At 42.8% G+C, this 18343-nt stretch overlaps 1 protein-coding gene across 6 annotated transcripts in view; it reads left to right on the forward strand.

The window, feature by feature from the left end:
- Nucleotides 1-18343, forward strand: part of tbc1d1 (TBC1 (tre-2/USP6, BUB2, cdc16) domain family, member 1) — a 68265-nt gene that overhangs the window by 35880 nt on the left and 14042 nt on the right. For 5 of the 6 annotated variants that reach the window (XR_014599811.1, XR_014599812.1, XM_084044459.1 and 2 more), the window contains 7 exons: nucleotides 683-808; nucleotides 1377-1522; nucleotides 2418-2693; nucleotides 4097-4207; nucleotides 4458-4571; nucleotides 4872-5005; nucleotides 15236-15445. Coding sequence is in view for 4 of the 6 variants with exons in the window: in XM_084044459.1 (XP_083900585.1) it covers nucleotides 683-808; nucleotides 1377-1522; nucleotides 2418-2693; nucleotides 4097-4207; nucleotides 4458-4571; nucleotides 4872-5005; nucleotides 15236-15445 (1117 nt within the window). In the remaining 2 variants the exon portion in view is untranslated. The remainder of the gene's footprint in view (nucleotides 1-682; nucleotides 809-1376; nucleotides 1523-2417; nucleotides 2694-4096; nucleotides 4208-4457; nucleotides 4572-4871; nucleotides 5006-15235; nucleotides 15446-18343) is intronic. The other variant, XM_084044461.1, reaches the window with a different exon arrangement.

An 18343-nucleotide genomic window follows, 5' to 3' on the forward strand; every position in this document is an offset into this window, starting at 1 on the left:
AGGTGTACCGATCATACCAGTGCACCAACCAACAGCCAACACACCCCAGTGCACGCAATGGGACAAGAAGCCGATCAGACTGCTTTGCTTGGCCCAGTGGATGGGAAATTTAGATTTAAAAAACTCTCTGATGGAAGCGTGGATAAAAACACGGTTGTGTGCAGAACTATTTTTTGTTCCTTAAACTTATGTATTCACTCACTGATTCACTCATATACCAAAATCTGTTTTAACTGAAAAGAAATTGCTTCTCAGGTCAAATATTGATATGCGATTTAACATGCGATTAATTTAGATTAATTAATTACAAAGCCTCTAATTAATTAGATTACTTTTTTTAATCGAGTCCCAGCCCTACATCTAACCCATTAGAGTCATTTTCTGATCCATCTACTCTGTTGACTACTTTCATTGCTGTTGTCCTATTCCTCCATATTTTAGAGCAGTGTTTCTCAAACCATAGGGTATGTACTTTTGTAAGTTTGGTGTTTCCCCCATCCAGGGGAAACACCAAATTTCTCTTGAAAAAGTTTGGGAAACAGTGTTTTAGAGAAAATTGACCTCTTCAATTTTGCCTTTTTTCCCTCCACACACACACACACACACACACACACACACACACACACACACACACACACACACACACACACACACGCGTGCTGTCTCTCTGTATATACTGTAGGTGTGTGAGGAGGCAACCCCAGCCCCAGCGGAGATACAACAGCAGAGCAGCAGTCGACAGCGCCTGGAACAGTTCAAGACCAGAGCCAAACGCTCTCTCACTGAGTCACTAGAGGGAATATGGAAGGTAGGTGCACACTCACTCTCTGCCTCTGAGTTGGTTGCATACGTACGTCTGTGTGTGTGCCAAAACTCCCTCAAGGAACTCAGGGTCCTCAGGCAGGAGTTAGTTGGCACGTGTGTTAGCGTGTGCATACTGTAGCTCCCGTAAAGCTTTACTGGCTGTGCTTTATTGTATGTTATGCTCTTGTGTTACTCAGGAAGCTAAACAAATCTGTCCTACTTGGGAGGAAGATGTTATACTTGCTAGAGTTTCCATTCAGAAAAATAAATGTTTTCACTTGCATACTAGAAGTCATTTAGAAGAAGTAGAAAATAGAACTTTACTTTTAGTAGAAGAAACCTTTTCACTAACTTGAAGGAAATGTTTCACTGGCTAGAAGAAATGTTTCCCTGTTGGTTGGTTACACAGCGTCAGGGACTATAAAATGGTTTATCATGGCATAAAAGCCTCCGCAGGCATTGTTTAACTTCGGTCACATACCCATACTGAACAGTGTGTGTGTGTGTGTGTGTGTGTGTGTGTGCGTGTGCGTGCGTGCGCGTTTGCATGTGTTTGCGTGTGTCCTCCATAGAGCAGTAACAAGTCCAGGTTGCCAAGGGAGAACAGTGATGGAGGTGACAGCTTCTCTTCCAGTTCCACTCTCAATATCAGCCACCAACCCTCACTAGATGACTCCCTGTCTGTATCCTCCACACTGCGGCCTACCAGCCCACTCAAGTACACGCACACACACACACACACACACACACACACACACACACACACACACACGCGCGCGCGTACACGTACACCCTGAAACCATTCTCACTAGCCTCGGTTTTACTAAATATTTCAAGGCAATTGCAAGTGCTTTACATAAAACACTAAGAAATTAACACATTAAGACACTGAGCATTAAGAGAGTGCAATCAAATAAATAAGTACAATAAAAACAGAATTCTAAGTTCTAAAATAAATTACATTATAACATTTCTTTATAGCTTTGATTTCGCATTTGAATCGGATCATCTGCCAAACGACTTGGCGAGACGGTCTAGATCATATTGTGATCAGAATTGCTTGTAGTGTGGACATAATCAGACAAATCAAATTGCATTCGCAGGAAAGACATCATGAAACCCTGTTAGCCCTGCCCTCAGGAGAAAGCAGTTATAGGATCAAATCCAATTTTGACTAAATGGCAAGTAAGATAGTAGCCGCTGTTTTTGTACGTACTTGGGATACAGTGCCAGAGAAAGATCACGCAGCTCAATGTTTATGCTGCTACGGTGGCCATAATGGCACAATGCAATAAATCTGACTAATACTGCAAAAGTTGCAGATGTAGAAACTGACAAAGCAGAAGATGTTGGGGGAAATGAGATTAAGTCAGTTATTCAACTGCAATTCACCATCATCTAACTGGACGTTTTTAATTATTTTAATGCAATGTTTTTCAGCACTACACTTCCTTTTTCCCAATCCATTCTCTTGGTCTGCCAAGTGCCAAGCAGTCAAGTTGAATTGTGAGCTTGTAGAGCGACTATATTCTCTGCGTGACATGATATGCAACCAAGAAAAATCACCCTTAATCCTCCTCCCATTGTGCTGATGCTCATCTCTTCTGCCACAGGTGCCACAACTCCACAGGAGACCTGAAAGGCCTCGACACTTCTCTACCCTTCTCCCCTTCCTCCCCTTCCCTCAGTTCCCTCAGTCCATCCCACGATGCTCAGTCACAGGGCTTCCGTCGGCGTGCCAGCACTTACAGCCACCCCGCCACCCCCTCCTCGACTATGGACTCCCCGCCACGGATACACTGTCAGTCCCCACAGGAGCCCACCGCGGCCTCCAAGCCCAAGCTGGTGCGACACTACTCTGTCAGCACTGATACGCCACACCAGAGCAAGTAAGGACACTTGAATGCTGTGTGCGAGGGTCACTGATGTTTGATGCTGGCAAAATGTCAAATCATAAAAAATTTAGTAGCAGCTCTTTTTGTTATTTAAGTTATTTAAATGGTCCTCTTTGCATTCTAATATTTTTTTATGTCATTAAGACAAGATAGATATTTTAAATGTTTTCATAAAAACTACTAAACTAGAAACAATAATAAATTCAGTGGACACTTCTAAATACATCTAAAATGTATTTGTTAATATATTAGTCATTTTATGGGATAATTGAGAAAAGTGAAGACAGCCTTGTAATGGTGATTGTGGTTGGACGGCTTAGTAATGTTTTGGATTGGTGGGTTTTGTCAATGGACATGCTGATTAAATGGCTTTGTAACAATGACGGGACGATAACATACTGCTTTGTAATGAATATTCTTATTAGACTGCTTTGGAACGGTTATTCTGATTACATGGCTTTGTAGTGGCCATTCAATTGGGGATTCTGATTCAATTGATTTATTTTATAATGACGATACCGCATAGATGGCTTTGTAACAGTGATTCTGCCTGCATGGTTTATAATATTGATTCTCTCAAAGGTGCATTAGACGTGTTATGAGAAGATGACCTACAGTACACATGTACTGTACTGTAGCCTACAGTACACATGTACTGTAGGTAAATCTTTGAATGCACCTTTTTTCCTCTTTGTTTTTCTCTTTGTCTTTTTAATCTCATTTGGTTTCTTTGTTAAAGTATCATACCAGTCTAATTTTGACTTATAAGTGTATGCAGTGTATAATTGAGTAGATTTCGGACTACATATTTAAATGTCATTCGCTGCCATTCATCTTGAAACAGTTTCGAAAAACCGTCAAAAATCATGGCATTAGTCTAATGCCATTATTAGTTGTCTTGCTCAGGGACACTGAGGGGGGGGGGGGGGTCGAACCGCGGACCTTCTGATTCCCAGACGGCTTCTCTACCCATTCAGCTAAGGCCACCCCTTCATAGTATTATGTAAACTATGTGCCAGTAACACTGGTATGGTCCTTTATCACAGGGCATGCTGTAATTTTCTGCTTCCGTAGGGACATACTACATACATATTCATACACAAACACACAAAGATGGTTGACTTCCTGTCAGCAGTGTGTGGTGCTTCCTGTTCACATCCATGGGGATCAGCTTATTTCCTCTCCAGTTGCCTCCTGTACACTTGCTCGTGTCTTGCTCTCATTTCTCTTTCCATTTAACATTTGTAATATTTCATAACATCTTCTCTAATCTCGTCCTCCACTCCTGTACTTTATTGTTCTGAACTTTTTCTTTGCCTCTCTGCACGTGTATCTCTCTCTCTCTCTCTCTCTCTCGCTCTCTCTCGCTCTCTCTCACACTGTTTCTGTTGACTCAGACGTCCACCAACCGACTCCACCCTCCTTACCACCCTTCCTTGCCCTTCATCTCCTCTTCTTTCTCATCCTCCTTCATCCCCCTCTACTGGGGCCCGGCTCAACTTAAGAAGGTGAGCAGCACCCTTTCTTTCATCTTTTCTCTTTTTTGAGAAAGTTGAACACAGATTTCCTCTCATCCTTTTTTTAATCTCTGCAGTTATTGTCTTTTCACTTGAATTTCCCAAACCTCTCACATCTTCCGAGCTCCATTTTCCATGTTGTTGTAGTTTTGTTTCACATTCTCTCGCACTCGTTCTCTCTATCTTTCTCCCCATTCTGCCTCCTTTATTCCACTGCCATTCTCCACTCGCTCCATCCCAGCCCTCTGGGAGGTCTGCGCGCTCGCCTGCGCTCGTCCTCCTCTGTTCCTAACTTCCTGAAATTCCCATTCCTGGCTCCCGTCCATGAGAACGATAGCCCTGATCTAAAGTGCAGGTATACGCAAATAAAACAAAAACAAATTCATACAGAATGCATTGGTGTGTGCAGAAAATGTCAGCTTCCGTATGTCGTTTAGTTTTTTTCCATGGCTGAAATACTGTATATGTTTGTATTTTTTAAGTCTGTGCGTGTGAACATTTGTGCGTGAGTGTGCGGGTGCGTGCGCCTGTGCATACACGTACTTGTGTGTGTCACGTTTATACCACCTGTATGTGTGGCTATATGTGTAGGGTATACTGTATATAATCTCACTTTGAAATGTTTTGTGTGTGTGTGTTTGTGTGTGTGCTTCAGTGATGTGGCAGCTCTGTCCATCCCAGGTGCAGTATATGCAGTGGAGGAAAGTCCTCTACGCAGCCACCGCCACTCCTGGAGGCAGCAGATTTTCCTAAGGGTCGCTACCCCTCAGAAGAACCCAGAAACGCCTGGTAAAAACAAACTACTGTATCTCTTTCTCTGCATTTCTCTCTCACACACAAACACACACACACACACACACATCAATTCACACCTGCATAGCATTATGTCACAGATGAAGCTAGAAATGAAGAGAGCGTGGTTTGTTGGGTGATGAACGAATGAGATGATAAGTGATGCGTGGGTGGGTTTAGTCAGAGAAATACACCTGTGTTTGTGTGTGTGTGTGTGTGTGTATATGTATGCAAGCCAAGGGGACAGCTCAGTGCTTTATTACATTGTAGCTTACATAAACACACTCACTTGCGCACGTGTGTTTGAATGTTCTGTATCTCCTGCCCCGCGCTGCCTTGCACAGTACTGTAGGTACAGGTGTCAAGTCAATCAGATTTATTTATATAGTGTCAAATCTTAACAGAAGTTGTCACTTTACATGTAGAGCATGTCAAGACCATACTTGACATGCTCTACATGTAAATGACCATAATGTACAGAGAGAGACTCGACAATTACCCAAGAAGAAAGCCAGAAAGGGACACAGGGACGGTGAATGGGAGGGCAAATGGGGCAAAGGTAAAGAAAGGCCAGGTGAGAGAGAGCGAGTCATGGAAAGAGGGAGGTAGAAGTCCTCCCCGATGGGCGTCCAATGGGAGGAGCAGTCCCTGCCCCGTCTTCAGCTGGACAGACAATTTCCTACAAGTCCACATCACTGCACAGACCTCTTATATAATCATGAGAAAGATAAGACCAGATCTTTATGGTAGTTAGAAACACATGGCGATGTTGTGTGGTCATAACACATTTTGACCTAATCTCAAAACCCCTGATGGTCAAAGCACAGTATTATTAAGTATTTAAAATGTGTTTAAATCTGCCAACAGAACACAGAGGTTTAGAATAGAAACCCTGAAATAACCTTGACCTTCAATCACATTCCACCTACAATACATAAATTGTGTGTCTTGTAGTGACAAAGTCTGTCCACTGCATGTCACTATTTCATTTTGTACGCAATCTACGCATAGTGAGTAGAATAATGGTGGTGCTATTTTGTGTTTTTACAAATTGAGTGTATAGCATAGAGAGAGAAAAGGGAGATACGTTGAAAAGAAATAGATATTCCATTTATTTCTTTTTTTGTTTCAGGTTAATGCAGTACATTGAAGTGTGTGTGTGTGTGTGTGTGTGTGTGTGTGTGTGTGTGTGCGTGCGTTGAGACATAGAGAAAGAGTGTGTGTGTGTGTGTCTTTGTACTGTATGTTGACTCTGGAGATACTTGGACATACATGATTAGCAGACTGTGACAATGTACATAGTAACAAACACATTACAGTATCTACTGTACCTTACAGGTCAAGACAGGTGTCTGTACTGAAAATGACTTTTGCTGCTTTATAAAAGCCCCAACTTGAAATTGCTTTGCAGCCAACAAATTTAAAGTGTAAAAGACAGCCAGGTGGACAAAATATGTTAATATCTGGTGCTCTTGGAACGATGGGAATGAAGATATAGAAATAACTAAATGTCGGTTCCAGGCACTCAAAAACAGTAGCATGAAGGAACAAATACATTTACATTTTCATAGTGGTTTTAGAAGAGGGGAAAAAAAGGAAACATAAATAGGTTAATTCATCAGTAGGTAGTTACTTTATTCATCCCCAATGGTAAATGATGGTGGTACAGTAGCTCTCATCATCAGAAAACAAAGAAGAACGAGACATGTAAGAACCCCACTTTATAATAAACATCTAAGTCAGAGATATACAACCTACAGTACAGTATTCAAAGACAGTCCAAACAGTTCTATAAAATAGAAAACAGTCACTGGTTGATCTTAACGTCCCCCAGCCTGATCAAGCCAGCTGGAGGAGGAGTTGTAAAGTTCACACCTGTGCATTGATTTATGCCTCAGATGTCACAGTAGTTCTCTCTTTAAAAATAATAGGTAATAGACCAAAAAATCACACCCTGTGTGAAGGAAGCGGTGCCTTTGATGAGCCCCGTATTGATGTTGTCATCAATATTTGTTTATAGCCCAGCCAATAAGAATGTCCGGGTGTCCGGGTGTCGGACAAAGTCAGATATAGAGCGGTTGGCACCGCTAAAAAAAAGGTAAGACAAACGTCCAATTTTCTGGACTGTCCTACAGAATGCCTACAGTATGGTGTCCTAGCACCAGTCTTTACATGTTCTTCATTATGTGGGATGTCAAGGCATCTAAAGTAAGGCAATTCAGAACATTGGGGGGGGGGGTTTGGTACTGGTACCAGGGAGATTTTTTTCCACTTTGATGGGACCTTTTCCAGAGGAGGCTCAGGTTAAATAGGGGCTGGAGTACACCACACAGGTGGTCTGTGCAGCCTTTGAGGACCCTCGGGCTCACTCCATCAGGGCCCGCAGCCTTCCTGGGGTGGGCCACCTGCTGGAGCAGGTTGGGGGGGGGGGGGGGGGGGGGGGGGGCATTGTGTGTGTCAGTGGTGTTTAACATGGGGGAAGGGGATGGTGTGGCAGCTGAGCGGGGGTCAGAGGAGCTGGAGGTAGGAGGAGAATGAGGAGGGGAGGGTGGAGAGCTGTTGGTGGAGCTGGGAGAAGGGGGACAATGAGCCCCTGAGGCTGTTAAAAATCGGGTTGAACACATGGGCCCTGTCCTGGTCTCCAGCCACTTGTGGATTTTTAGCCTGCTTGTAGCCGACGATCTTCCTCAAACCGCTCCACACAGCTCTTCCGCCGGTAGGAGGCCCTGCCTTCATAATAAAATGTGGGGTATTTGTCAAGTACTTGAGCTGTCCACAGTCAATGTTGCAGTACAACAGCAGACATGACACGCATGCTCCTGTGCTGTTGTGAAGGTGTGCGCTTAGCAAAAATGAAAATGCCGCGCCAAGCGAATCCTCTCTAACTTCAGCTGACACACTAATCACCAGACTGGAGCTATCTCAGGTCTTTATTTAAATATGTGTGTGTTGCCCTGGGACTGGGAATTTTGTGCATGTTTGTACAGAGTGCTTTGTCGGATGAAATCATGTTTGTGCTTGCATGTCCTCAGATCTTCACTGTAGAGGGGTTGGACACATTCCGTCTGTAAATAAATCTTGTGTGGTGGAAAAAAAAACTAAGCACACATACATATACTGTATAGTACACACACATGTCACATTTAGGCAAGTTAAGGTCATGTCAGGATAGCTCAAGGCGAGGTTATGCCAGGATATATCACAAGTCGAGGTCATGCCAGGATAGTACAAGTCGAGGGCATGCCAGGATAGTACAAGTCGAGGGCATGCCAGGATAGCACAATGCAAGCACAAGGCAAGGTTATGTCAGGAGTCAGGATAGCGCAAGACAAGGTCATGCCAGGATAAGGCAAGGTTATGCCAGGATAGGGCAAGGCAAGGTCATGCCAGATTGCCAGGATAGCACAATGGAAGGTCATGCAGAACGTGTGACATGCATGTCATAATAAAACAATAGATGTTGGCATGTCTGTGTGTGACGTCATGTAATTCGTTGTTAATTGTCTTCCCTGTGTAAAGTTTAGACTGATTTAGCAATACACTATGAGACTGGTTTGGCTCAAAACGGATTGAAATAGATGGATAGACCTTTATTGATCCCGTTGGGGTAATTCAGTTGTTATAGCAGCGCCGTGGTAAGCATGAAACAGGGCAGATACAGGTAAGAGTAGAGTAGAGATACAACTAAAGATGAAAATAAAAATGAAATGACAAGTAATACCATAAAAAAGGTAGAAAATGGTAATACTGTAAAAATACCAAATAGAAGACTTAAAGTCTTAAAGCCTGGCCGGGATTAGTATAATAAATGATTTATTGAATAAACCCTATCCTGCGGAATGAAACCTTAATTTTAAAAGATCCTTCCAATTGAGATTAAAAAAAGCTGTGAAATCAGCCTGTTGTGTCCCTTATATATATTATTTGCAATATTTGCACATCATAATTTAGGAGATGAAGTCACCCTGCTAGCCGCGGTGTTCTAAGGATGGCAATGCTGGTCCATCCGTCCATCACTTTGGTCCCAAACAACATATCTCAAAAACTACTGCCTGGATTGCGATGGTATTTGTTGCGCACTTTCATGTTAGAATGAAAACATGCTGAGTATAATTGGAACCTAAATATTTGAGTGACTCCATGATGCTGCCTCTAGTGCCTCCTTCAGATTAAAATGCCAGCCATACACAGACAAAAATGATCTCATAATCGAATTGCAAGATGAACCCTACTGATTTTGGTGAGCCATAGACGCCTATTTTCAGGCAACGCCACACTGATAATAACCTGTATGCGTGCACAGGCCGGCACCAAATGAACCCCACCGCTGATAAGATGCAATGGAAAAGTGGTCACAGCACTCACGTGTAAAATTGCATTCCATCAAACTTTCAGATGCTGTTTTCCTCCCAGTGTGGAGGAAGGAGGCTTAGGATGTTTACTGTGATCTCTCACTTTTGAAACTATATAATCCTTGGTTTCTGTTGTGTGTAAACAATAATAGCGATTCAAACCAGTTGTCCTCCAAACCACACCTCCTGTCGCTGTCATTAGAACGGAGGGAGCGCTCCCTATGATCACTGCACCACAGCTTGCCTGCCCGCACAGCTGCAGACCTCCAAACTCACAGCGGTCGCGATGTGTTGTGAGCTTTATGTCAGCTATTCTTGGTGTGCAACACTGTTGCACGACAAAGTATATATATGTCTTGCCAGGAGTGTCTGTCAAGCCAACACACAGGAGGACGTTGAATTAACTGAAACCAGCGCTCCCCAAAACAACAGGTTTGGGAATCTGTTGGGAATTGATTACATGAAACCAGGACCTGCGCATTCAATCTCAATGTTTGTAAACAAATAATTGGTCTATTGGCCTTTTGTAAAGGAATACAAAACATACCCCCCTTGCAATTCTGCCACCAATAATAATCTTATCTGTACTATAATCTGTGTGTGTGTGTTTGTCTGTGTGTCACACACAATTTATCCCTGGCATAACTCGCACAGCATCCGACCGTTTGGTCAAAAAAAATTCGTCTCATATATGTAACCCTGAGGTGTGCAGAGCCGAATGGACCAACTTAGAAAATACAACATACAATATACAACACTATACACCCTCGGCAGTGCTTGCATAGTGCAAGACAACGGAAAATACAAGAGAACGCACATTAAGCATGTCTGAACTGTTCCTGACTTGCATCGATCCTTACTTGCATGGCCCAGAGTAGGCTAGTTCAAATATTTGTTTTTCATCTTTTACACTTTTTGTTTAGTTAGATTGCGGTGTTATAAGTGATGCCTGGTTCAAACCACTTTGATCTGTCTGTGTGTAAGGAGCAGCACAGCCTCGGTCTTGGCTTTTTTTTATGGCATAAATTTAAATTATTTTGCTTCTGGCCAGACTCAATTAAATAACATGCATTTTGGAAAAAGTTTGATAGGTTTGACCTTATCTTTTGCTGGGCTTCTAGCTTTGCAAGAACATGTACAAAACAGTCCAAACATATGAGCAGATTCTGCATTTGGAGATATCTTTTCCATTTGTTTCTATACACAAGCCGACACTTTTGTGTGTGCTCTTGGCCACATGACAGCGGTGTGGTGTCTGTTACAGATTAGCTACAATAGGTTGGCAATTATTGGCACTTACCTTGTATCAGGTAAAACATGTCTTCGCTAGAAGTCAAATCAAGTCTATACCTCAAGTATGTTTTTGATTGTCAACTGGCACGACAACAAATTCCATGGCACTCCTACAGTTGTCAACTTGTCTCCAGTTGACTGTGGCTAGAGCCATGAGGTGGCCACACGGCGCTGCACCTCAAACAAACCGCAAGAGCTGATTATGTAAAATGATCTTAGGAGGAAATAACATTCCTAAAACAAGCATTTCTCAGTTAAACCTGCCCATAAACCCAATTAATAATCGCAGAATAAACTATGTGGACCTAGGCGGATGTTAGCATCCGTATAATGTCCAATTGGATGCTGTTACATCCAGCAGAATCCCATTTGCAGGATAATGTGTTGGAAAGTCCCTTTCTTGGCAATATATCCAATTTGTTGTACAATGATGCTCAACAAACATTGACAATTTTAGGAACATATGCGCTGATTCTGCATTCAGAGATATATTTTGTCTATATTTCTCTAAACAAGCAAACACATAATATTTGTACTCTTGGGCCACATTGAGCATCTGCAACACGTTGTGAGTTTGTAGATTAGCTTTTTAGCAGCTGCAAAGCTGCTGCTCTAGAAAGAGACAGAGACATCATCATCTGCGACGCCTATTTGTTCATTGGCTGTCCTGGCTGTCCTTCACTACTTTAAGCCAATGGGGACACTTGCACGTTTAAGCCAATGGGGAGACTCCGCAGTACCACCCCTCCCCTCCCCTCCCTGAGGAAATCGAGACTGAAGACTCCTTAATTTCTTCAACAACAGTATTCTGCAAGTGCAACGTAGCTTCAGACTACAGAGTTAGCTTAAATGCTAGCGTGCTTCCTCAGACCTAGTTGGACTATTAAGTTATTATTTGGCCATGTTCACCCTGACTTTAATCTTCGCTATTGTTGGGAAGACCCGTGTGTTGTCTAAGAAGGTTGCCAACACTTATATAAAAAACATAATTAGCGTTTAGCGGCGCACATTCAATGTTGCCAGGTTTGGCGAGAAACTAACATTAGCCTAAATGCTAGCGTGCTTCCTCAGACCTAGTTGGCCTATTAAGTTATTATTTGGCCATGTTCACTGTTACCAGTGTTGTGCCTGAACGCGTTCAATGAACGATCGTTTATGAACTCGTTCATATTTTGGCAGAACGTGAACTGAACGTACTGTATATCCGCTAGATGAACGTTATTGTGAACGCGTTCATTCTGGCGTTTGTGAACGGCATTCTCTCACAGTATAACTTTGTTCAAGAGTGTCCCAAATTTCCATGGTTACATAGGTTTGTCATGTTGTATTTCATCCTATTCTGTGTTTCCGAGGCGTCTTGAACGCACCATCAGCCAAAAAAGAGAAAAGCAAGGCGGTGTCTAACATTCATCTGCGCAGCGCGGAGTGAACTCAACTCAGTCTCATCTACGTGCAGACTACAGACTAGTACTATGCAGCTCCGTGATTACAGATAGCCCCTCGGGTTAAAAATGCAAGGGAAGCAACACTTAGCTTTATAAAATAAATGTCCGTTTATATGTTGTTGTGTCACTGTAGCATCGAGTGATAGTGACCCACAGCTGTTTGTTCTTCTTGCAGAGTCTCCGACGCAAGATCATGTTGTAATGAAAGAAAGCTTCTGCGCTATATTAGCTACACACACGTATGAACAACAACAACGTTGCTGGGACCGGGTGTACTGCTTGTGTACTTTTTCTTAGTCTTTTTCACAACTATTTGCTATTGATGCCGTTTCTTTCTCTCTCTGCTGCTGCTGCTGCTGTTCTCTCTGGGCTAGAGTCTAACTTACACTTAGCAGCACGACGGTGTCCCGTGACTAAAATAGCAGATATACAAGCTCACAACGCGTCGTGGATGCAACTCATTGTGAGCTTGTAGGTCTGCTATTAAAACATTATGGCTACAAATTGCATAATCCTGGATTATATTCATATAATATAATAACACAGGCCTGGGTATTCAACGTTTTTCAGGTCATGGACCCCTTAGCTGAGAGAGAGACCCTTATTTATTAATTAATTGATTAATTATATATTATAATAATTAATATATATATATATATATATATATTGGCGAAAAAAAATACGAAAAATGAACTAAATAGTTCATTTTTGGAACCATGAACTTTAGTTCAAAAGTTTGAATTATGAACTGAACTAGTTCATTTTAAAATTTGTGAACTGAACTTTGAACTAGTTCATATTTTAAGTGAACTTTCCAAACACTGACCGTTACTTTAATCTTCGCTATTGTTAGGAAGACCTGTGTGGTGTCTAAAAATGTTGACACCACTTATATAAAAAATATAATTAGCATTTAGCGTCGCACAGTTGTCAGGTTTGGCGAGAAACAAGCAGGTCTATGATAACAATCACACACATGCTGACAAGCCACACACACACACACACACACACACACACACACACACACACACACACACACACACACACACACACACACACACACAATGCAGCTGCTAATAATATGACTGTCAAGTCATATTTATTCTTGTTTTTATTCGCACGCAACACTGTTGAATGATAGAGAGTAAATTAGGCATTACAGCTGTGTGGGGTACAGATTAGCTTGATTGGCACTTGTTGGCACTGACATAAGTATCAGGTAAACCGTGTCTTTGCTAGCAGTCAAGTGGAACCTCAAGTATTTTATAATGGTCAACTGGCATGACAGCAGATTCCATGGCAATCCTATATGACTGCACTATTCTGCCTATTCTACGTGGATGTTACAAGTGCAGAGTTACTGGGTGTGGATTTGTGCTTGCATGAGGTCATGGGTGTGTCAAGCGTATGGGTTTGTGTGTGCACATGCACTGCACATGCACTTTTTTTCCTTCAAGGTCATGTTGACAGTGTCCATACAGAAAGTACCAGGAAAGCGCCAGTCTTGTTGACCCAGTTTGCATGTGTAGCATTGTTTGTGTGTGTGTGTGTGTGTGTGTCTTGTGTGTGTGTGTGTGTGTGTCTGTGTGTGAGCGCGAGTGTGTTCTGGGCGTTGGTTCTGACCAAATTGAGTGTGTTTGCTCAGGGAGTAGACGGTGCCACTTTGCGTGCAGTGTGTGTGTGTGTGTGTGTGTGTGTGTGTGTGTGTGTGTGTGCGTGTGTGTGTACGTACGTACGTACATGCTGCTCTTCAGTAGGGTTGAAGAGATGTTCTGTTTGAGTGGTGTAGCAGTCTGTTTGTCTGACAAACATGTTTTATCCTAGGAGAGATCCGTATGTGTGTTGCACACGCAGGAGGTGTGTGTGTCAGCACCTCTCTCCTTTACCTTCAGCGCAGTGTGTTTATCTAGTGACTCTGCTGGTTTCAACAGGCCTTGCATGGTTTCACAGACACTAGTTTCCACTAACTCAGACACAAAGGCATACACACATTCCAACTTCTGCTGGCAGAAAAAGTACCACATTGTCTTCCCCTGTGTGTGTGTGTGCGTTTGTGTGTCTGTGTTAGGACTGCACAATCAATTGAAAGTAATTGAAAATCGTGATTTTAGGTTTCTCAATTATAAAATCGTGAAACTTTTCATTTTTGTCAGGTCAAGTCTTTTAAGTTTGTTTCCTTTGTAAACCTTCACAGTGGAAAATCAGACGGTGAACTTAAAAAAGGTCCAAGGCAGCTCTGTTCAGTTCAAGTAAAAAAAAAAAGCCTTTATTAATCCATCATGGCAAGGAATAAAAAACACAGGTGACCAATGCGTTACGCATGGAGGCCTTCATCAGGGTCCACTATCTCCTATCTGATCTTATTTTGTCAGCTTTTGCATCTTGCCCGCCTCTCGTCTCCTATATTCAGCAAAAATAATCAGGATGATGATTTTAGTCCTAATTGTCCAGCCTTAGTCTGTGTACTGTATGTGTTAACGTGGATAACATAGACACTCTTTAGCAAGATGTGCATACATTTACATATTGTACACAGAAAGCAAGGTGGATGTTGATGTTCATGTGTGTGGATGTTCATCCTTATGTTTCTTTGAAGTAGAAGGAGGGACATCTATTAGGGCCCTTCTCTAAACAACGTAGCATTGAGGTTTTGGAACCACCCGCTACTTTACGGTACATGTACAGTATTTTAGCGCTTGGATGTGCACACGTGTCTGGGACATTGACAGAACAATCAGGTCAAGAGGGCTCGTTGTTTGAACATAATACTCCTGGCTGATCCACATTGTTTACTTCCCTTTGATTTGCATGTCTACTTCTCTTTAATTCTATCATTGAACATTGACTCATTATTGACTTAGAGAGGTGAATGAACCAAAGAGAACAACACACTGGATTGATACTCTCTCTATCGCTGTACCTTTATCTCTCTCTCTCTCTCTCTCTCTCTCTCTCTCTCTCTCTCTCTCTCTCTCTCTCTCTCTCTCTCTCTCTCTCTCTCTCTCTCTCTCTCTCTCTCTCTCTCTCTCTCTCTCTCTCTCTCTCTCTCTCTCTCTCTCTCTCTCTCTCTCTCTCTCTCTCTCTCTCTCTCTCTCTCTCTCTCTCTCTCTCTCTCTCTCTCTCTCTCTCTCTCTCAGACCACGGGGACCCATCTCTAGAGGCTGGCCATATGTGCGGGGTCCTCATAGGAGGTGTGGGTGCCGGCGGTGGTGGGGAGTCCTCCCTGAGGGTGGTACCGGAGGAGAGGAAGAAGAAGGGCAGCGAGGAGCTGAGGGAGCTGTGGAGGAAGGCCATCCTCCAGCAGATCCTGCTCCTGAGAATGGAGAGGGAGAACCAGAGGCTACAGGGTAGGACGGATGGATGGATGGTTGACTGGATGGAAGATTGGAGGAATACTGCAACGGCAAGCAAATGTCCAAACTTGATTTATACATTTAATTTGTTACAAAACACAACAATCACACAGGACTTCATAAGCATTAAAGAAATGCTTTTTTGTAAGATTTGGATGTATAGTCGATTTGTTCCATAAACAGTGTTGATCGATGCAAAAACGCTTTGGTTACATGCAATACCGCGGCTGAGAATCCGCGCAATCCTTTGATTCCATTTTTTAACATGCCATTTAGTTGCCCGATCGTGCAAAACCCAGAGCATCTGTGCTATTTAACACCCTCACAGACATTTACACATTCTACAACATGCACAGACTTCTACACAGACACATTTAATGAAGGACCTACCTCGACTGTTAAGGAAGTGTGTGGATGAATACAACTTCTTAGTCATCATTATGTAATTCTTGGCAGCGCCACAACTGCATTTAACAACTTGGATTTAACAGCATCTAAACATTAGATCATCATTGCCCATATTGGTATTAATCTAGATGTCAGACTTCGGTCTCTTTAACCACTTAAGCCCTATACTTGGTTGTCCGGGGTCCCCCAAGGCTCTATACTAGGTCTGCTCCTTTTTTCTCCTTTACACCAAAGCTCTTCGCCAAGAATAGCTGATCTACAAGCACACAGTGTGTCGAGTGGAGACTAGTTGTGAGCTTGTAGATCTCCTATTTTCGTGGAATTTTCGCACCAGAAAAGGGACACTAGGGTTCATGTGGTTGAGGTCTTTTCTCATGGCTCGTAACACTGCTGCATTATGTGGTGAGTGAATTGTCTGGAATCTGTGTATTCACTGAAGATAAGCACATCTATCACAAAGCAATCATTGGTGACCTGTCCTCTGTTCCAGACACAAACACACGCAGAGTAAATAACCGGAAATATAATTAAAAAATACATTTTGAACCTCCAACCGACTTAATCTTGCTCATGTAGGTTAATCAAAAAAAATTGAATAATCATTTCCTATATATCAACGAATCAACACGAAAATAAATCTAGATTCGATTTGTCTAATTAAAGGAGAATTCCGGTCATTTTAAGTGTTATGTTTGATGTGTGTCAAATCACTTACCAACGTAGGAATGAAAATCGCGTAACTCCACAGAGCCCCCTATCGACCCCCACCGTTGTCATTATAGGAGGATATAGGATAGCCCAAATTCGCCTATTTTAACCAATGCAAAGTCTGTTTTTTTGCTTCTAGTACTCATTGTTGAGTCCCATGATAATGTAACAGGCGCTAAAACTCCCGACAAGCTAACGGCTAATAACAAACGAGCTAACGCTGGGGCTGCTTATCTCTCTGCATGGCAGCCCCAGGTTGCCAGGTCGGGAGAGAAACCAGCAACCAGCATTAGCTCGTTCTGTTATTAGCCGTTAGCTTGTCGGGAGTTTTAGCGCCTGTTACATTATCATGGGACTCAACAATGAGTACTAGAAGCAAAAAAACAGACTTTGCATTGGTTAAAATAGGCGAATTTGGGCTATCCTATATCCTCCTATAATGACAACGGTGGGGGTCGATAGGGGGCTCTGTGGAGTTACGCGATTTTCATTCCTACGTTGGTAAGTGATTTGACACACATCAAACATAACACTTAAAATGACAGGAATTCTCCTTTAAGCACTTAAAGGGATAGTTCACCCCCAAAATGTCGGAGAACTATGAGGGCAGTGGAGAAAAGAAGTGTATAAAGTAATCGTAATCATGGCAAAATAATCGTGATATTGATTTGAGGTCATATCGCTCAACCCTAACACACACACTCTAGTCAAGTCACAGAGTGCGGAAGTGCATATCTGGATTTGTCTTTTGGGTTTTGTGTGGATGGAGGTGTGATATTAAAAAAGAATGGCAACCGCAACTTAATAGGTGATAATAAAATGTTACAGTATGGTTGTTATTATGGTATGTTTACTCGTAAAATGTGAGGGTTTGATTTATATTTGCTAAGTGGCACATAAAAAAAGCCCTCTACTTGTTGTCAAGTTTCCCACCCCACTCCTGACCCATTTGGCACCTGCAGACACACACACACACACACACACACACACACACACACACACACACACACACACACACACACACACACACACACACACACACACACACACACACACACACACACGCACACACACACCTAATCCGTCTTTCCACTTCACTCACCTCCCCACCTGTACCTGTGTGCTCTCAGAAACACGACACATGCACCATCACAGAAATTGTTGCCTGTAAAGAAGGGTGTGGCAGAAAAGAATGTGGGCCAATATTGACGTAAGAAGAGCAAGTCTGGGCAGCACAGACACACACACACACACACACAGCGCCCGTTCACACACACACACACACACACACACACACACACACACACACACACACACACACACACACACACACAGCGCCCGTTCACACACACACACACACACACACACACACACACACACACACACACATTACACTCTCTCTGTTCCTCTTCTTCCGTGTGTTGTGTTGTGTTCCATTCCTTTGGGGCATCTACTGTATAGTTTTATTGTGTGTTTTATTCCTCCGTCAGGGTGGAGTCCACTTCTGTAACTGTTATTTGTCTGGGTGGAGTTGCCACTGCCTGTCCTCTATTCTTTCTGTTTATCTCTGTCTCTGTGCCCTGGCTTTATGGGTCAACCGCGCACGTCTATTGAAGTGTATATATGCGAGCGGGGATGTGTTTGCGCTTCTCTGTCACTTCGTGTGTGTGTGCGTGTGCGTGCGTGTGTGTCTGTGTGCTGGTGAAGGGTGGGGTATCCTTTCCTGCCCTGTGTTATCAGGGGTGGGGTGTTCCGGAGTAATAAAAAGAGAGAGGG

The sequence above is a fragment of the Gymnoscopelus microlampas genome (genome assembly GCF_963454915.1).
Source record: "Gymnoscopelus microlampas genome assembly, chromosome: 2".
Classification (NCBI taxonomy): Eukaryota; Metazoa; Chordata; class Actinopteri; order Myctophiformes; family Myctophidae; genus Gymnoscopelus; species Gymnoscopelus microlampas.